The 21,641-nt window shown below is 40.0% G+C and overlaps 1 protein-coding gene and 1 long non-coding RNA gene across 5 annotated transcripts in view; one reads left to right on the top strand and one right to left on the bottom strand.

Moving 5' to 3' along the window:
- Positions 1 to 21,641, bottom strand: part of LOC109023531 (uncharacterized) — a 98,535-nt gene that overhangs the window by 40,854 nt on the left and 36,040 nt on the right. For all 4 annotated transcript variants that reach the window (XR_002002964.3, XR_010131057.1, XR_008671597.2 and 1 more), the window contains one exon: positions 19,964 to 20,037. This is a non-coding gene — a long non-coding RNA (uncharacterized lncRNA). The remainder of the gene's footprint in view (positions 1 to 19,963; positions 20,038 to 21,641) is intronic.
- The window catches only part of TMC3 (transmembrane channel like 3), a 40,653-nt gene continuing 27,963 nt past the window's right edge, over positions 8,952 to 21,641 (top strand). Inside the window, exons 1-4 of the mRNA XM_019011342.4 lie at positions 8,952 to 9,057; positions 10,311 to 10,457; positions 14,731 to 14,806; positions 19,699 to 19,780. Of these exons, the coding sequence (XP_018866887.4) occupies positions 8,969 to 9,057; positions 10,311 to 10,457; positions 14,731 to 14,806; positions 19,699 to 19,780 (394 nt within the window). The 5' untranslated portion in view covers positions 8,952 to 8,968. The remainder of the gene's footprint in view (positions 9,058 to 10,310; positions 10,458 to 14,730; positions 14,807 to 19,698; positions 19,781 to 21,641) is intronic.

Below are 21,641 nucleotides of genomic sequence, written 5' to 3'. Positions count from 1 at the left end.
AAAAAGAAGGAATTTCTGACACATACCACAACATGAATGGACCTTGAAGACATTACGCTGAGTGAAATCAGCCAGTCACAAAAACACTGTATGACTCCACCCTCATAGGTACCTAGAGTAATCAGCTTCCTAGAGACAGAAAGAAGAATGGCGGTTGTCAGGGGCTGGTGGGGCAGGGGAAAATGAGGGCTTGTTGTTTAGTGGGTATGGGGGGTTTCTGTTGAGGAAGATGAATAAAGTCCTGAATATGAATACTGGTGATGATTGCCAAACAATGTGCATGTTCTTAATGCCACTGAACTGGACACTTAAAAACGGTAACATGTAAGTTTATGTTATGTGTATTTTGCCACAATAAAGAAAAAAAATTCAGAATTAGATTGGAGGGGATGTGAAGGATCAAAATAAGAGTGGCCGTTCTAAACAAGAAGTCTCCAGGCATGGGTGTTTTTCACTGATTCTGATTCTCTCTGCTGTGGTGAGATCCCGTCCCTGTTGTGGAAAAGTTCTTGAGAGGGACACTAAGCCACATCAAAGACCTGAGGAAGAGGCCATGCTGAACAAAGGAATACAAGAAGTGGCCGGGCACGGTCGCTCACGCCTGTAATCCCAGCACTTTGGGAGGCCGAGATGGGCAGATCACTTAAGGCCAGGAGTTTGAGACCAGTCTGGCCAACATGGTGAAAATCAGGCTCTACTAAAAATACAAAATTAGCCGGGTGTTATGGTGCACACCTGTAATCCCAGCTACTCTGGAGGCTGAGGTGGGAGAATCGCTTCAACCCAGGAGGAGGCGGTTGCAGTGAGCCAAGATCGCACCACTGCACTCCAGCCTGGGCGACAGAGCAAGACTTTGTGTCAAAATAAACAAAAAACAAACACACAAACAACACACCAAAAACAAAGGAATACAAGAAGAGAACTGCCCTCCTGTATAAGAAGGAAGGAGTCAACAGAACAAACACCAAATTCTTCTTTTTAGAGTGCTCCCAGCCTCACCTTTTTCTCCACTCCCTCAGCCTACAAAGTCATCATGCAGCAGCCTTCACCAGTAAGCATATGAAAGATGAAGTCCCATAGCATTCCTGGGAACAGTGAAGGAAGCCAGAGAACACTCACTCACAGCATGGGGGCGCAAACACAGAAATTCTGCCGCATAAAAAAGGAAATGAATGCAGCATGCCAGAGGTAAAGAAAAACGCAGATTATAGAAAGGAACTTTCTACAGAAAGCAAAATGTAAATTTTAGACATTTGCTTCTCTCACTCAGTGAAATAAAATGAAATCATTGTCTCTGAAATAAGGGACGCAAATTAAGAGAATAAGAAGAGATAGTGACTTTATAAAGGAAACCAGCAGAGTTAAAAAAAATGTAAGTAGAGATTGACATAGTAAAATGAAAACCTGGATTAGCATAATCCCAAGAAAAATGGCAACAGTAATCTAAGCCCCTCAGTAGCTTTAAATAAAAAGCTAAGGTCAAGGGCTATAAAAATAAGAGAACATTAAATAACACTGGAGAAAAGGAAGTATGTCACTATATAAGACATTTCAATGAGCTTCTCTAAGATGCAATTCAGACAGAACAAACTACCAACCTGCAGTAGGTCATCAATGATTTAATCACAATCCACACTTTACCATTTACGCTTTCTGTTCAGGAAGTCAGACAGTCCTGGCAGAGCAGTATAACCATCTACTAATTTAAGAGATAAAATTCGCAGGCAACAGTAGCCATGAAGAGCTTTTTCAGTCAGGGTTCAATTGGAGAAACAGAACCAATATATAGAATTTATAACAGGGATTAGGATCTGCACAATGGTGAGACTGGTTGTGAAATCTCTGTAAAGGTAGTATCTGATACCGGGCTGAATTTGTTCTATGTCGCCTGGACTGGGAGTTACGAAGGAGAGTTGGGTGTGAAATTGAGGAAGTAGAGGACAAAAGGTATTTTCCCATTTCCCCTCAAAAGGATGAAATAGAGCCCACCTCTCTTTCTCACCACCTCCCACCCAAAAGATGCAGAAGACCTACTGGAAAAGTTGGTGGCTTTCACCATGGAGCTGTACACACATCTGGCCCAGGGCTCAGAGGAGCTGAAGGAAGAGAACCAGTGGGAGCTGAGGTTGTGCGAGGCTCAGGATATGGCCCCACCCGCAAGGCAAGGCTAGCAGATGACAGACCTGTGTGAGCTGCCACAGCATCTGGTGCCCTTTACCCACCTCAGAGCACACAAAATGGCAGCTCCTTCTCTTACATCTTCCAAGACTTAGACACACAAGTCTCTTTGTGGCCAGCACCACACAGAGAATGGAATACTGGAAAACACATTTCCAGCTTAGCTATGTTAGCTCAGTAAAAAGCACCCCCAGGAGATATGAAGACTGTTTGTTTGCAATCTCTTTTACCACTCCAGAGCCACAACATTCATTTATGTCTGCTCCAGGAGATTCAATGCAATGCTTCACTATGAAATAGCAAAAGGGTGGTTGGGCTTCTTTCTGATATACAGGGTTCAACCCCATCAGGGAAGCTCACCTCAACAACGAAGCACTCAACCTACTCCCTCATGTTTGCAGTGGAAACCCCCAAGCCCTCTCATCCCTCAAAGGCTGCCAGAGGTATCAATAGAAGGGAAGCCAGACAGCCACAGCCACAGCCACACCCTAGAAGCTGCTGGAATGAAAGTGAGGCTAGAAACAAGAGGTGATGCAGAATGTTGGCAAAAGAAAGAAAAAATAAATAAAAAAATTTACTTTCACCTGCTGTTTCTCTGAGTTCAACTGTTCCTTCATCAGGCTTTTAAATCTCTAAACAAGCAATATAAAATTATGAGTAATATAAAATTACGAGTAATATAAAATCCCACATGATTTGTAAAGATCATCATGGCATTTATATATACGATGAGATTTAAGGTGGGAATATAATTTATACATGAAGACTATTTGTGGGTATACACATGCCAAGACAGAACTCTCCTTCTTCAAAAATCAAAAAATGTAGAGGCAGAAATGCGGTGTTAATTAGACCTATGAAAATATTATTTAAAAAGAAGGTAAAGTACTAAAAGTGAAAAAAGAGGGCAGGAGTAGTTTAATTTTTAAAAGGCCTTGCTTTGGGGAATTAAATTGGTTTGCACGTTAAGGAAAAGGATTTTGAAAGATCTTTATAAAACAAGAAATGAAAAGATATGTCAAAAATACATGTTAATTAATTTGATTGTGGTAATCATTACAAAATATATACATATATCAAATCATCACATTGTATACCTCAATCCCTATTTGACCATTAATTATTTTAAAATGAAAATATAAGATGAAAAGAGATGTGAGGAAAAGATGAAGATAATTTTCTAAAAGAAGGGGTTTTAAAATATCACATCGAGACCAAAGCAAAACATGATAAACTTCGTATTTTGGCGGTAGATCAACATATCGTAAATACTGTTTTGTCTGGAATCTGCTCTGTTCTGTTGTCTCAGCTGATCCCAGATGCTATTTGGCTTCCATCTGCTGATGGAGACATAGCATTTCTGTAAGGACGTGAAGAAATGCTGAGAGCTCATCCCTCCTGAGACGTTGGCTGTGCTTTCTAATATTCCCCAAATACTTGGGAAAATACAGACAGTCTAAAAATCATTCAAGAAAACTCTCAGCCAATTACTAAATAGTCGTTTGACAAGGAATTCAGCTGCTGTCTTTTACCCGCGTTTTTTAGAAACTTCAATTTTTTTCTTTCTCCTAGGACAGATTATGTGTTTAGATACACTCATATATGAAAAGGAATCTCATTCCTTGAGGAAGCTTAACAGCTGATGGGACAGGGCAGCGTTACAATTGTATCCCAACAGCAACCTATCTGATGATTTGTTCTTCTTTTTAAAGGATTCTATTATGGTGATAAGAATCTATCTTCACTTAATGCAAGGGGCAATATAGCAAAGGACACCACCCCCTACCCCCACCAACCCATCTATGAATCTCAGACTACTTTCTAAAGGTGTAACATAGTTACAGAGTATCACAGGACCCCAGGGGAAATCTCAGAGGGTCTGCACAGTTTTCAAATTTATTTGCCACCAATGATTTCATGTGGAATCCAAAAATAAAAATAAAAATTGTTCTCATGCCTCAACAAATTCAGCTGTTACTCAGATAATTGAAAACAATCTCTTCTTGAGAATCTTCCCTGAAAAATATTCTCCAAACCCAAAACATATTTCTAAACTTCAAGCAAAAGCTTTTGGGGTTGCTAAAACAATATAACAGAGGTGTAAATATGTCCCAGAAATGGGAAAGTTTGTCTTGTAAAATCCAGAGTTGAAAATTTGATAGCTAAGAAAAGAGACCTTGGCTTTGCTGATGGAACACACTGGACTCACACATAAATTTTAGGATGTGCCCAGGGATATTCATTTCTCAGAATAGAATTCACTTAGCAGGAAAACAACTCTTTAATTGATGACGTAGGAAATAAATGTTTTTGTCCCTGTAAGCTAAGCCTTCGGATCATTTCTGATGAAACCTTCTGGGATTTATAACTACATTTTATTGTTGCTTTGTTTTGTTTTTAGAACTGAACAAGATTCATATGTTATACAATTAGGCCTTCACTTGCTATCTCTATCTGCCTTACTACCTTCTTTCTCTCACCCCATAGATCCTGTAAGCAGTGGGTCTAGGAAATAATAATTTTAGCCTATTTTGACACTATTTGGAACCTTTTTGATTTTTGGATTTTTAGTCATTTTATCTACATACAAATTCTGGCTTAACTTAAACGTATCCAGCGCATCTAAAACCTTTAATCAAATTGTCAGAGGAAGTCAATGCATGTGGAGTAATTAATCTCCTTGCATTCAGAAAGCAACATCCTCTCTATGTTCTCTTTCTGCCTGGCCCTTCAGCACCCAGAGGAGCAGCAGTCTAGAGAGGAAATGGGGAAGGGCATCCAAGTCCATCCTGCTGGAGAATGAGAGGCTGCAATCACAGCCTCGCCTTGAACACACTGCCCACATGAATGCCGGGGGGTACTTAGAGGGAGTTTGTAAAAATCAGACCAAGGAAACCATAAACAGACCATAGACAAATGTGAATTTTTGATTAAAAACTCATTTTACCAATAATAATAAAAGCACATTAAATCAATATAAATAAAGGGAGCAATATTCATTTGACAACATTGAATTTTCTTAAATAATATTCTTTTTGATCTAGTAATTTCACTTCTGAAAAACTAATTCTATAGAAATTATGCGAAAAGCAGAAAATATCGATGGCCAAAAAAAAGGTCGGTGGGGGCTGGGCTCACGCCTGTAATCCCAGCACTTTGGGAGGCTGAAGTGGGTGGATCACCTGAGCTCAGGAGTTTGAGACCAGCCTGGCCAACATGGTGAAAACCCATCTGTACTAAAAAAATTAGCCGAGTGTGGTGGCACACACCTGTAATCCAGCTACTAGGGAGGCTGAGGCAGGAGAATCGCTTGAACCTGGGAACCAGAGTTTGCAGTGAGCCAAAATGGTGCCACTGCACTCCAGCCTGGGTGACAGAGTGAGACTCTGTCTCAAAACAACAACAAACAAACAAACAAACAAACGCTACTAGGGAGAACAAAATGGATGTTTGAGAAATGGGGCAGAGTTAAATGCTTCACATCCTAGACAGAATATACCACTCAATAGCCTATTGGTAAAATATGCCCACAGAAAATTTTTTTAAAACATGGAAATTGCTTTAAATATAAAATCAATGGAAAAGGTAAGAGAAATACACATATACAGTACAGCCACAAAATATATAAAGAAAAATATGCACTTCTAAAAAGCTGAAAAGATTAATAGTTAATATCATTGAGCATTATTGTTCTAGGTGGTTTTTGCTATTTCTAATTTTCCTATTGTTTCCATTTTGTTTGATGATTATACATTAACTTCATAATAAAAATGTTTAGAAATCAACATTTCCTTAAAATTAGGCAAAAAACAAGGACAATTGATTAATACCAAAAGTTGCAATTCCTATTTAATTGTCTCAGTTAATTTATGATTTGGATACTAAAAATAGAGTTAAATATCTTTTATTCAACCTATCTTCATTTAGGTTCAATAAATTACTTAATTTTATTTATTTTTATTTATTTATCTTTTTGAGACGGAGTCTCGCTCTGTTGCCAGGTTGGAGTGCTGTGGCACAATCTCAGTTCACTGTAACCTCCGACTCCCTGGTTCAAGCAATTCTCCTGCCTCAGCCTCCTGAGTAGCTGGGATTACAGGCACACATCACCATGCCCAGCTAATTTTTGTATTTTTAGTAGAGACGGAGTTTCACCATGTTGGCCAGGATGGTCTCAATCTCCTGACCTTGTGAGGCCCGCCTCAGCCTCCCAAAGTGCTGGGATTACAGGTGTGAGCTACTGCGCCCGGCCAATAAATTACTTAATTATTAAAATTAACTTAAACTTAATGCTGTTGTAACTTGAAATTATTCTAAGCCTTGAGAAGAATGTGGCTTTGCAGCCTGAGTCATGTGGCACACAGCTGTAACTTCTGCCTTTTCTTCCCTGTAAATAATTAGAAAGGCCAAAGGGCATCAGAGATAACACCCCCCTACCAGGATCACTACCCCTTCTCACAGAGTAATAAAGTCATCTTCCTTAGAATGAAGCAATCTATAACCATAGGCACTGGTCTCATATGGAAACATATGCACTGTTCTCATATAGAAAATGTAATCCGGCTAACATTTCTGTCTCTGCCTATACAAGTAAAACCTTAACTTCTCCACTTTGGAATGCTGATCCCATTTATTTGGACTTGATGGTTCCTGGGTGGCTACCCTCAAGTTCTGTGTTCAAATAAACTCTATTCTTAATCTCTGAATTAATTTTCTGAATCTCATTATTTAAGGTTGACACTTATCTCACCTACAGTGCCAGAGAGAATTACCTGATGAATATGAAATTTTAAAAAGATTGATTTTGCTCTAATTTGTTTTAATAAATCCCTGTGTACTGCAAAATTTGCTACCTTTCCTTACCTCCCCTTACAATATACATGTATATGTAACATCAAAAGGAAACAAAAACACTCAAAATACTTAATTGAGTGAGATTAATATAAAATATTTTAAATTTTTGAGTAAATATTTCAAAATAAGGCAGGGGGGCTTTAGAAAAAGTAGGACGAAAAAAATCTTTGAAATGTTCAGGAATGATTGAGATAAGTAAAGATCTCTGAAAGAATGCAAAAAATCCCAGTGGGGCTAGCAGTAATTCTATTGTATAAGCCATTTGTCCATTTGATAAGCACACATTTTATCTAATGTTACCAGATAGAGCATCAGGCCAAATGGCCTCAAGCAAATTGGCAGACAGATGACCTGGTCCCAGAGGCTCCAGATCCATCTCTGACCCAAGGCCAGCTCTGGCACTCAGCCTTCCACTTCGTTCCCATGCTTTCAGCGCTAGGTCTGAACACTTGCCTGATGGTCCTGAACCCCTGGGCTAGGGCTCTTGCTTACATTTGCCAGTTCAGTGTGTGGTAAGATCTTTCCAATTATTTGCTAATGAATTAGTGGAGGATTGAATGGACAAATGAATGAAGTTTCTCTCCGAAGCCCCACATCTGAACTTGCTGATGGATTTTCTTTCTGCTCCGTTGTCTGGTGTCCACTTCAGTTATTTATTCACCCATTTATTGAGTCTTTAGTGTGCAGTGGGTAATGTTCAATAGAAAGAGTCATGTCTGCTCCAGTCCTGCACCTTCCCATTCTGTTACTACAAAGGTGCAATTAACCTCACTGCAGTCAAACCATTTCTTGTGTTAAGTAGCAAATAGAGGTTTACACTGTGAAACCAGGCAAGTCTTGGACTTGGGAATGAGGTTCTTGGAACAGAATCCCAATGCATGGCTAACAGTGAGAGTCTGCAGGTGACAAAGGAACCGGGCTCCATTCTGCTGATGGCTGGGGAAGGGGAGGAGAAGCTGCTGACCTTTGCTGAAGGACTAGGATGAACTACTCATCCCATTTTACAGCAGGCAACCTATTTTCAGAACATTGAGGTGAGAGTCTAATCTCTATCAAAGTCTTCCTTTCTTACCAAATGCTATAGGAAGTCTCTTTATTTCTTTTAGCCTCAGGCTCAGAGTCATAGTGCTCATTAATGTGACCATGTATGGTAAAGGTAAAATGTAATAAGATGTTAATTTGATTATTATTAATATCATGCTGAAAGTACTTGGGGTTGATGTGTCATTATTTCTGCAATCTACTTTCAAATGGTGTGTGGTGGGGGAAGGATACAGACAGAAATAAAGCAATTGTGGCAAAATGTGGCAATTGGTAAATCTAGGTTAAGAGTGTACAGATATTCCTGGTACTGTTCCATCAGCATTTCTAAGGATTTGACTTTTTTCAAAATAGAAACTAAGTTGAGAAAAAACTAAATAAGAAAAAATAAAATGTGATGGCTGTGCCTTTCCTCAACTCCACTGTATGAACACAAGCAAGGTCCTTACTGTCTCTAAGCCTCTTCGATGAGAGTAAAAAACTGGGGAAATTAAGCCTTGCCTTTTGTACTCCCTCAGTGTTTTGTGAACACTAGTCATGGTCACAGATGTAAAGTGTTTTGCAAACCATCCAGGACTGTCAGGGCATAAGGGGTTAACGGACGTGATCATTTGTACAGCACCAAGCGATCTGTAGATCACCGTGCCAAACCCTTGGCTGTCTAGACTCCAGCCAATCTGTGCGCCTCAGCCACCTTAACATTACATATGCATGACTGGCCTCCTGGATTCTTCCCTGCTCAGAGCACCAGCTGCAAGCACACAGTCTTCTTCCTGAGAACTAGCAGGCAGAGCAAACTCCGCTGCTTCCATTCAGAAACCTCGGGACAGACCTTTGCCTGCCAACTTCCTAGCTCTCTGGCCAGCTTCTGATTGTTAGCAGTGGGTTAGCTCCCATGAAAACCTCGAAGGCATCCCAGCGCTATAGAGGCATCCGGAGAAATGCCAGCCAGTGCTACCTCTACCAGGAATCTCTGCTGCTCAGGTGAGCTGGCCCCATTCATCAGCTGGGCAGAGGAGTCAGGTGTGTGAGGAAGGAATGCATGTGTCATCAGAGCAAGGGACAAAGTCCCTGTCCTGCTCAGTTGTCCTTCAGAATGAACTCAGAAACTCACTTCTCCAGGTTGTGGTACAACTAGGATGGCAACCTCAGCAATGGGCATGGGGGGAAATGGTTCTTCTGGCTGCTTCTCGACCAGGAGGTCAGAATCCAAAAGCTTGCATCCCAACCTGGCTTTATGGCTGGCCAAACCCACAGATATGTTTCCCTGTTTTCTCTATGTTCACTCAATCAGCAATGTCAAGAGAGAGCAGATAATATGTCTATCATGATAAATAAAGTGTTTATTGGAAAAGCCTTCAGGCTAGTTAGAAGTGGATGAGAGTGCTATTCGAATTTGTTAAATATTTATAAAGGTCTAGTACAGCTGCCATTTAATTTGGTGAAATTGAAAAAAATTCTCCTCTAAATGAGTAAAAACAACATGAATTAGAGAATAACAAATGGAATCTTTTATTTCTAATAGTCATAGATGAATATTCTTAACTCCTCTCAAAAAGTTGCATTAGGATAAGCATATTAAGTGTAACTGGGAGTAAATGTTGCTACATGTTGGAAAATTGTTCCTCTTGAGAGTATCTATTTCCCTGAAATATCTCACCCATGTAAATTTGCTTAGCTAATCTTTTGCTCGTAGAAATTGCTTTGCCTGGCTCTGCCTCGGTTATCTCAGGCTTAAAATGAATTGACATGAAAGGGTGAAGAGGGGTTTCTGAGTGGCAGAAGTTTTGATTTATGTTACCTTCAAGTAACATAAGGAGGCCTGCCTCTAAAATTAGCTGATTATTTCAATGAGCCTGAAAAAGAAATTATTTTGCCTACCCAAATTGCTGCGACTCAGGAATCCAAGAGTACTTAAGTACCCTCTTGTCTCATCTTGTGTTTTCTGATAATATCATGCACCCTGAGAAATCATTATCTTCTAATGACCCAGTGGAAGTAATTGAATCCAATAAATATGTTTCAACAGGCTACTGCACTGGCAAATTATCTGTTTCTGTGGGTCCCTCCCTTTACACACACACACACACACACACATACACATGCACAAACACATACACATTTCATACAGATGACCCTAGGGCAGTGAGATGCTGAACTTGTGCCCAGGGCAAGATGATCTTTGCTGGAAGCAATTCTTCTAATCAGATTTCCTCCTTAATGCCCTGATCATTCAGCAACTTGGATGACAGCTTTAGTGCTGATGAAACAGGGGACAGCAATGATCCGGAACAAATCTTCCAGAATATACAGTTCCAGAAAGATCTCATGGCAAACATTCGCTGCAGACCCTGGACTATGGGACAGAAGCTGAGGGCATTGAGGTAAGGGCCTCAATGGCCATTATTGATCATTACAAGCATGCTTTCCGATAAACCACCTTGCCTTGCCCATGGGAACGAGGATAAAGACTCATGTGAGAGAGATGGCTCAGTCACTCTTGACCTGAATTAGCAAAGTCACAAAGATATCTGAGAGGTCTAGCTGGTCCAGAAGCCAGTTCCTCTGTGTGTGTGTGTGTGTGTGTGTGTGTGTGTGTGTGTGTGTGTCAGAGAGAGAGAAAGAGAGACAGATACAGAGAAAGAGAGAGTGTAAAGAGTTGTGTGTCTGTATTGGGGGTGTGTGTGTTGGTAGAGAGTCTTTTATCTTCTACCTCCTTTCTAAACACTAGATTTTAATATTCTCTCCAAGCTCGTCTCGCTCACTAGAAACAGAGCAGTAAGCCAATATGAAAAGAGATACTCATTTTAGCTGCTTGGATATTACCACCCTCTGGGTAAAAAAATAATTGAAAAAAAAGACTTTATAGGAAGCCAGATTATTATGATACTTAGAGTCATATTAAATAGTCTGTCTATATAATAAAGTGCTAAAGATTTAAAAATAGATTCCCTGATTCAAATACTGCCTTTACCAATTTCTATCTATGTGATATTAATTTTCTTAATTTCTCTGAATACCAGTTCTTTTCTTTTTTAAAGTTGAAGTGATGGTGAGGAATAGCCCTTAACTTCCTGCAGCACGTTTCCAAAAATATCAACCACTAAGCTCTCTGGATATTGTTAAAAACTCAAAATCCCTGATTGCTCTCAGACCTACTGAATCAAACCAAGGGAGAGGGTCCTTGTATTTTTAACATGGATTCAGGTTGATACTTTTGCATATTCAAGTTTGAGATCCACTGATAGCAGTTTGTTGAAGGATCAAATGGGATGAACCCTGTGAGTGCTTAGCATTGTATCTGGTATTTAACAGTCACTCACTAAGAGTGAGTAAGGAATAGTGATTCTGATGCCTGGGGTCACAGCAAAGGGAGTTAGCAGAGTTGCCTTCATGGCCTGTACCATTGAGCTACTGTGACCTGTGCTGTGGAGCTTCCTGGCAAAGCAGACACTATGCCTGATCATCAGGCACCTGCTGTGTGGACAGAACCACTGTCCTATCTTGATCTTCACTGCCCTTTTCTAGATGCCAAGCAGACATCTCTTTACCTCCACATCAACCATGTATTAGGCTTGCATTTCTTTCCCATCAAATCATTTCTTCCTTAGATTTGCATTCCAGGTGATGTTCTTCCAGTCTGACCAGCCTTTTCTGCAGGTGACTGTGAAAGATAGCTAAAGTCATCCATAGTTTTGATCCTCAAAATGTTCCAAGTAATTCTCCTTCATGGGCCTTTCATGTCTGTTATCAGCTGCTATTGTTTCCATTTATTTGAGTAAGGATGGCATTATGTCCATTTTTCAGACAAGAAGGTTGAAACTCAGAGAGGTTAAGAGACTAACCCAAGCTACACAGTTTCTGAGTGCTAGAATTAAGCTTTAAATCTAGGATTTCTGATTCCAAGTACAGTTTTCTCTTGTATTGAAACACAGGAATTTAACCAAAGTAATCATTGGAGCAATTACTCTTTAAAAAAAAAGACATAGGTTCTTGGCCGGGTGCGGTGGCTCATGCCTGTAATCACAGAACTTTGGGAGGCCAAGGCGGGTGGATCACAAGGTCAGGAGATCGAGACCCGCCTGGTCAATATGGTGAAACCCTGTCTCTATTAAAAATACAAAAATTAGTTGGGCATGGTGGCAGGCACCTGTAGTCCCAGCTATTCGGGAGGCTGAGGCAGGAGAATTGCTTGAACCCGGGAGGAAGAGGTTGCAGTGAGCCAAGATTGTGCCACTGCCCTCCAGCCTGGGTGACAGAGACTCTGTCTCAAAAAAAAAAAAAAAAAAAAAAAAAAACAAAAGAAATAGTTTCTATTAGAATTTTGCTAAATCATTCCGAAATGATGATGATCAATTGTTATCTGAATAATAGGTGGTTAAGTCTCTTTAACTTTGAGGGGACAGCAGAGCAAATGGTAACTTTTCTGTCAAGGCACTTCAGAAACCAAAGAATAAGCCAGGCCTTCTGCCATGTTGCTTGGCCCACGTAACACATCCAGAGCCCCAAGATGGCTGACACCGGCCATGTGTTCGGCCAGCGGCCAGGTTCTCAGAGTGCAGCTGGCACTCTGAGTACCTCCGTCCGTCATCCTCTTGCCACACATATCTCCTCTCCATCACCTTGAGAAACTACTGGAGCAACACTTCCCTCATTGGACTTGCTGAGGTTCATCACAGTGCTTCTGTGGAAGGTGCAAAAAGCACGGAACCCTGACTGCTTGAGAATCAAGGGAGCATAGCAGGATGCAGATAAAAGCAGAGTGAGCTAACCCTGAGTCTGGAGCAAGAGCCACCTGTCTAAGAGGATTTAGGACATGCTTGTTTCCCCTGTAGGAAGCAAGTGGTCAGTTCCTATGAAATCAGCATAGGTCTATGACTGGGCCTTGGTTTGGGCCGCCCCTCCCTGCTACCTCCACACCCAATCACCCCTCTGTCATAGCTCTTGTCACACCCACTGTCTCTCAGTCATTGTCTTTAAAGGTCTCTGTCATCCCTATTAGGTAGTGAACTCTTCCAGGGCAGAGACTCTGGTTTTTTGTTGTTGTTGTTGTTGTTAGTTATGAAACAGGGTGTCACTCTCACCCAGGCTGGAGTGCAGTGGCTGGATCACAGCTCACCACAGCCTCAAACTCCTGGGCTCAAGTGATCTTCCCACCATGGCCTTCCAAGTAGCTGGGACTGCAGTCATGTGCCACCACACCCAGCTAATTTTTTTTATATTTTTGTAGAGATGGGATCTCACTGTGTTGCCCAGGATGGTCTTGAACTCCTGGGCTCAAGTAATCCTCCCACCTCAGCCTCCCAAAGTGCTGAGATTACAGGTGTGAGCCACCCCACCTGGCGGAAACTCTGTTTTAGGCAACTCTGTATTCCACTATGCTTGACCCAAAATAGGTGTGCATAAAATGTTTAAATATTTTCAGAAAAAAATAAAAAATAAATAAGGATATAAAATGAATTGTTATTTGACTTCAACAGGCTTTTACTTTTTAAAAACTTGCAGCAGACAGCTCTATTAAGATGGTCCCAACATGGTAGTCATGGTATGGGGTAGAACATCAACCTTGCTCCTAACCTACATTTTGGTTCTGGCCAGAATGAAGTCAATGCATTGGCTGGGCTATTAAGATGGAGATGTTGCGATGGTAGGAAGAGAGATCCAAAACCAAGAACTCTGGTTGGGTAATGTTTTGGAGAGATCATCCTGTCTGTGGATAAAGGAATTGGCTTGTACCTTGTGTTTTCCAAGGAAGGACTCAGACCAGTGGGTGTTATTGGGGGTTGCTGTGATGCACAGACCAGAGCACCCTCCCAAGTAAACCTGTCAAACTAGCAAAATGGCTAATTCAGAAGAACTAAGTTTTTCAACACTGAATATAATCAAGCAGAGGGCATCCAACCATCAGATAATGAGCATCTCTGCATGGGGTGGTATATGATTAGGTTACCTTGAAGGTGACATTCTTCTCTCTAAGAGCCTTTGACTTCAGTCTGTCCATGGCACTAACATTTATTTTCTAATCCTGTTGTTCATTTAAGGTATGAATTTAACTGTCTATCCCAATGAATTTAGTCCATTTTCAGGACTGAACATTTAGGCAGAGATATCAGGTTAATTCAAGAGTGATCAATCAGTGTGTTAGAAGTTTGTTTGGGGTGAATCAGATTGTTCATGTCTATGTAGACATGACTTTTTTGCTGCCATTAATCAGACACCAACCTTTACTTGAGGCAGATTCTCTGAAGCCAGGTCTGATTTGCACTTTTAAACAATTGACTGCAAGAGGAAAATTGCTAAGTGGAAAGGCCGAGATGCACGTGTCTGCCGCCAGGATTTCCAAAGCTCGGAATTCCCAGCCAAGCACCAGAATCAGGGAAGGCCTTTAAGAAATTCAGTTGTAGCTAATTTTGGTATAAATTCATCATTTTGAATTATGTATCCATTTCAATATTAAAGAAAAAAATTTTAAGGTGTTTTCTGATTACTAAAAATTAGACCATGAAGTATTTGTGTAACTCCATTCTTTCATGGCATCTTTTGCTGTATCATTTTTCAGGACAAGATGGCAACCTATTCCTGTTGCATTTTTACACATTTTGCAGAAATTGTAAGTGTGATACAATTGTGTTCACCATCATGTTTTTCTTCTCTTAGACGAGCGAAGGGCATTGTGCTGAAGTTCGAAGGGAGGCTGACCAGGACCCGAGGCTACCAAGCAGCAGGTGCAGAGGTAATACAGAACACACATGTGGCTGGGCGCGGTGGCTCACACCTGTAATCCCAGTGCTTTGGGAGGCCAAGGGAGGTGGATCACGAGGTCAGAAGATCAAGACCATCCTGGCTAACACGGTGAAACCCCATCTCTACTAAAAATACAAAAATTAGCCGGGCGTGGTGGCAGGCGCCCGTAGTCCCAGCTACTTGGGAGGCTGAGGCAGGAGAATCGCTTGAGCCTGGGAGGTAGAGGTTGCAGTGAGCTGAGATCACGCCACTGCACTCCAGTCTGGGCGACAGAGTGAGACTCCCTCTCAAAAAACAAACAAACAAAACAACAACAACAAAAAAAACACACACACACGTGAGCACTGCGGTCTCCAGAGCCAGGAGGTTGTGTTTGCCATCACACTTGCCATCATACACAGGTTGCGAGTGCCAGTCGATAATACAGCTGTAGATCAGGATGATAGAGTTGAAAAGTATGAATTTCCTGACTTGAATTTTAGTCCTAGATGCCTTCCCTTCCCAATTATGTGAAACTGGGTAAGCCTAATTCATCAGGAGAAAGGATGGCAAAAGTGATCCAGCACCTTTCCTGAGTTAATCCCACCCATATTCGTAGGTTTGATTCACTGTGTCCCTGTATACAGCTGTATTTCTTACAATGAGAAAGTTGCAGGTATATGCCAATGCTCATTTTATAATACCGTGTTAAGGTTTTTGTTTGTTATTTTTCCCATTCAGTTACTTAAAGGAAAAGTATACATTAAAATTATCTGCTTATAAAGTCATTTCATAAATGTGTAGAAACAAAGAAAAATAACTTCTCCTTCTATACCCCCTACTTCCCAATATAATATCATTTTAGAAATTTCACATCAGTCATTGCATAATTATTTTCATACCATAATTGTAGTGTATATACATTTTTGTCTTGCCTCTTTTTTCACATAACACCATTATATTATTTTTTTCCATGTTGCTATATAGTTTTTATATTTAATGGTTTTCACTGACTGTGTGGTATTCCACCAGATAAATGTATATTAATTTAATTAGTCATTTGGCCGCTGGTGGATATTTAAATTGCTTCTAATTTTTCATTATTATTAATAGCCCTACGAAGAACATCTTTGCACATATAGATTTTTCTATCTTTTTGAATTTTTTTCTTAGGGTGAATGCCAGAATTGCAATCCCTATAGAAAAGACTGTGGTCCATTGTTTGGCTTTTGATAAATATTTAAAGATTATTTTCTAAAAGCCTTGATGATTTATATCGCCATTATTAGTCTCATAATACCTGCACCAATGTTGATTACATTTTTTGTTTGTTATCTTAAGAGACAATAACTGACAGATACACTCTTTTTAGATTCTCTGAAACAAAAATATTCTTAATATAGCTTAAATTAAAGCTGGTCATAAATTTTACATGTCTGAAAAATTATAAACTATCAAAGAATCCCTAAGGACACATCTTGGCATTCTTTCTTCTTACTCTTGACAAAAATCTTCTTTACAATTCTAATCTGTTTTTATGACCAAATCATCCATGACTCCTTATTCCTGCCACACTATGATGGAGTTTATTAAATAAATTATCTTTTTGTAGACATATGAACTACCAAGCTCTTTTGTTTTCTCTAAATAAGCTGAAGTGCTACAGGAAATAAAGTATTTCACCTGAATTCAAATGACCTATAATATATATATAACAATGAAAAGCTATTGAGACTTTTAGCAATAGTAAACTCAGTATTATTAAAGGTATAACTTGATAATGGGCTGAATTATTAGAAGCAGAGTTTTTACACTCAGTAAGGTAATCCAAATTTTTATCTTGCTCCTCTCTCCTCCATCCTCTTCTGTAAAACGCTCAGCTCGTGCTAACCCACAACTTGTACTGGCTGTTCTCCCCTTTTAGAAAGCTACTCTTCCCATTTACTTTTCATTTTCCTTTTCATTCAAGTCTCAGCTCAAGTATGACCTCCTCAGCTAGATCTTCCCTGACCTTGTTTAAAGGGCCTTCTCCTCCAGTCCTAATAGACTGTGTCCCATTGTGGCATGGACTTGCTTGTGACTGCCTTGTCTCTACCTGAATGCAAACTCCACACCAGCTGACATCTTGCATGTCGTGTTCACTATCTGCATTCACAGGAAAACACAACCTAGGTGCTTAATACATACTATGAATAAATATACTTCTCATGAACTGTCATACATATTGTTAGATGTGTATGATACATACATGTATAACGATACATCTATACATACATATGTATGTATGTATAATGATATGTGCATGTATCACATATCTAACAACATGTATGATAGTTCATGTTGACATGTTGGTAGGTCAACACAATCTAGGTGCTTAACACATACTATGAATAAATATGCTTTTCATGAACTGTCATACATATTGTTAGATCTGTATGATACATACATGTATAATGATAAATGTATACATACATATGTATGTATGTATAATGATATGTGCATGTATCACATATCTAACAACATGTATGATAGTTCATGTTGACATGTTGATAGGTCAACACAATCTAGGTGCTTAACACTTACTATGAATAAATATACTTTTCATGAACTATCAGATATGTTGTTAAATATCTTCTGCGTGGACATGTAAGTCTTTCCAAAGAAAGAACTTATTCTTAGTTACCAAAGCTCAATAACCCAAACCCACAATTAGGATCTATTTCTTCCAAGTTTAGTTTTTCTTTGTTTTGATTTTGCTTTTTTCTTAAATTTTGAATTATTCCTGTTTCAAGGCTTTTGCCGTGGAGATTTGGTATAAATCATCAGAGAAGCATGAAACTTTTCCCCCATGCCTTACTGAACATGTCATCAACAAATCACCTTTTTCAATCACATTTTCCTTTAAGAAGTTCCTTTAGGCCAACTTGCATAGACTCTTATTCCCAGAATGAGCATCTTGGGCCATTCAGTCCAGTGCTCTCTAACCTGAGTTCAAGGGCCCTGGCTCCTCAAGCACTACTGATGGGGTGGTGGGGGAGATTTTTTACCCCCACCTACAAAAGTTGCCCTGCCTTAGCCCATTGCATGTATGAAAATTCTCATACAACTTTAAATTTAAAGAGCACTCTGAATGCCACTAATCAAATCTTACTTCTTATACAGATGGAGAAATGGAATCCAAGGAAATAAAATAACTTCCCCAGGGACACATAGTGAGATAGATGTGAAATTAGAGCTAGAACTCAGGTCTCTGGCTTTCCGCCCTGTGCTTCTTAGACTTCAGGGCTTTAAAACGGGCCAGAGACTCAATGCTTTCCAACACCAAGCCCTTGCCAAAGGATGATGGTGCACCCCTTCCTCGGGATACTCGGGGAATAAATGATCAGAAAGCCTGCCTCTCCCTCTCTATGCCCTAGGAGACAAGCCAGGTGAACAAAATTAAGGTAATGTAAGGTAGGATATGATAAACATTATGAGAGAGACCAAAAATTATTGCTGGGGGAGTTTACAAAGAGGAGAATTTCTTTTCTGGCTACAGAGATTCTGTGTTCATGGGAGTGGCTGTATTTGAGTTGGCTCTCAAATCATGAACAGAAGATGAACAACTTCTGATAAACTTCTGATAAAATTCAGATTTTCATTTACAAGCAGCCATTCTGGCCTCAGCAGACACGTCCAGAATGACATTATCATATATGTCTGTACCGGGACCATGTGTGGTCTTATAGTTCAGAATGTCATAATTACATTTGTAACCCCTCTTTCTGCAATGATATCATTTGCTTCCAGCACAAACCCAGATTGTTTGTGTGTTAAAATGCACAACCTGCCAACTTTGTTGGAAGCAGAACTAGTGTCAGGGCATGTCTTCCTTTATTCACTTTTGAGAAATGTTTTTTAAACTTTTGGCAATTGCATCTTAAAAATATAAGACAATTTTTTTTTTTTTTTTGAGATGGAGTCTCACTCTGTCCCCCAGGCTGCAGTGCAGTGGCACGGTCTCGGCTCACTGCAACCTCTGCCTCCCGGGTTCAAGTGATTCTTCTGCCTCAGTAGAGTAGCTGGGTCTACAGGCGCACGCCACCACACCTGACTACTTTTTGTATTTTTAGTAGAGACTGGGTTTCACTTTATTGGCCAGGCTGGTCTCGAACTCCTGACCTCGTGATCTGCCCGTCTTGGCCTCCCAAAGTGTTGGATTACAGGCGTGAGCCACCGCGCCCGGCCAAAAATACAAGACAAATTTTTAGACCTTATCCCTGACAGCTCTATTCAGGAAAGAGGCTGTAGCAGGAGGCGAGTCACACATTAGGGTGGGGCTCATTTTCAGGGTAGGCTCTAGACTCTTGGTCCTTAAACAGGGATGCACTTGTAATCACTTGGGGAGTCTGTTAGGCATCTGGATTCCTGGGGCACACTCTCAGAATCCCCTTAGGTTTATGACAGGATCAAGTGGATTTATTTAGATATCATTCCTCGAGTAATTTGTACTGTGTCTTGTGGTTTTAAGATGTAATTGCCAAAAGTTAAAAAAAAATTTTTTTCTGAAAGAGCAAGAGATACCCCTCATCAGGAATGGGATGGCTAATGCAAACTGCAACCCTATAGAATATGCACTTCAATACAGCTATCACGGCTCGGGTGGTGTCTGTATTGAGGTGCGTATTCTATGGGGCTGCAGCTTCCATTATTCCTCCAAAGCTGGTGTCCATTCACCTGGTTAGGAGCACAGACAAGGGAGCTACTTTGGTTCTAGTGCAGCTTAAAGGCCTATGAAGCCATAATCCATAATTAAAGGTACCAGACGGAGTGTCTGGTATACTCCATTTAGGTGCCTAGTACTGCACAGCCATTGCCATCTTCATGTATGTGACCTCTCTAATCCTGACCCCTCTTGTCTAGCTCTGGCGGAAATTTGCTCGTCTCGCCTGTAACTTTGTGGTCATCTTCATTCCCTGGGAAATGAGGATAAAGAAAATCGAGAGTAAGTATTTACACCTGGAGAGTGGGGCAGGACTGCAATGCTAGTGGCCAGTCACAGCCTAAGGAGAATCTGCTGTGTTCTGGTCTTTATGCTGTGCAGCTGAGGGCACTCTCATAGAAGAGTCACCAGGCTCCATATGGGACAACAGACCCAGAAGACAAGATACCTGTCCCCACCACCTACCAGAATGGGAACAGTCTCGACGTGGGCCTTTCCACATTCCGCTGCGGCTCTGTTCTCTCCCAGTTCATTCAACCCTGAAAGGATCAAGTGAAAACCTATGAGGATGAATAAGAGGGTAGCTCAAGGAATTGCAAAACACAAATACAAAAATCTGCATTTTCATAGAGATAATTGTGCCCATTTAGAAAACATACGCCAAAAAATAAATAAATCATGTCTATGATCACACTGACACACACAATACCTGGAATAGACTTAACAATAAATCCAAAATATCCTGTGGTAAAATTATACCACAGGATAGAAAAGTCTTGTTAAAACACGTACGAAGATTTAATATTTGGAAGATGTTAATTTTCGAAAAATTAATTTACAAGTTTGATGCAATCAAATAAAAATCTCAATGTATTGTTACCAAGTATTTAACAAAATGATCATAAAACTTATATGGAAGAAAAAATATCCAAGAGATTAATAAAAAAATTATAAAGAAGAACACAAATGAAGTTGCATGATCAAGATATTAAAGTATATCATAAAGCTACAACAATTGAAGCAGTATAGCATAGTGTGGGAATTGACGGGCAAATCAAAGGAGTAAGCAAAAAATTCAGGAACAGATAGGAATACACTTAGACTTTTAGCATGCAATAATTATTGAAGTCAGTCTACTGCATAAATATCACTGGAACAATTGATTCAATTGTTTTAAAGAGTAAGTTTAACTCCTTCACTTAAAATTGATGGTATGAATGCAGAATGGAGACATATCTAATTATAAAAGTGAAGGAGGAAAAAGTACTGTTATTTTTAATTACCTAAAAAAAGAAAACTTACATACATAAAAAATAAAGCTAAAAGTTAGATGACAAATTGGGAAAAACATGTTGAATATTTAAATGGATTAAGCACTTTGATATGCTGGCAGAAATGTAAATTAGGACAGTATTTCTTTTTTAAAAAAGTTTTAATATGTACCAAAAGTCTTCAAAATGTTGTATACTTTGGTAATATGCTTCCGTCTCCAAAAAAAAAAAAAAAAAAACAGAGAAAACCGTAATAAACTAAACAAACAAGGCTGTAGTAGCTGCCATTAGTGCTGTACCCAGGTTGCCCTTCCTTGGGTAGTCTACCCTTTCCTCAGCTGTTGAGTATGGACTGCTTGTCACTCAGCTGCTCCCCTTCAGAGAATTGCCCCAGGACTACCTTCTATCACCCCAATCGCCCACTCACCACCTAGAGTCTAGAGGCAGGGACCATTGACAGAGGAGCATTCAAGTCTGATCCCTTGCTCCAAGTGGGACCAACTCAGTGGTGCAATTCATGCTGCAGAACTGCTGGTGGGATAGACTCAGCTAGGCTGCAGCTAAGATCGTGCCCTTCCCTGGCTCTTTCCCCCGACCTTCCCTGACTCCCTCACAACTTCTCTACTGAGAGTGCTTCCTCAACAAATCACCTGTAGCCAAATCCCTTTCTCAAGCTCTGCTTCTAGGAAACCTTACCTTAGACAGAAATTATTTATTATAGAACTATTCATCCTGGTGAACAGTTGGAAATGTCCTAAATGTCAAGTCATGGGGAATAGTTTAAGTAAGTTATGGAAAATTTACTTAATGGAACAATAAAATTTATTTTATAGAAGAGTATTTTTGGCAAGAGAAAATGCTTGTAATATATT

This window comes from Gorilla gorilla, chromosome 16 (assembly GCF_029281585.2).
Source record: "Gorilla gorilla gorilla isolate KB3781 chromosome 16, NHGRI_mGorGor1-v2.1_pri, whole genome shotgun sequence".
In the NCBI taxonomy this organism is placed as follows: domain Eukaryota; kingdom Metazoa; phylum Chordata; class Mammalia; order Primates; family Hominidae; genus Gorilla; species Gorilla gorilla.
The sequence above is the reverse complement of the archived record's forward strand: the minus strand, read 5'-3'. Positions and strand labels throughout refer to the sequence as shown.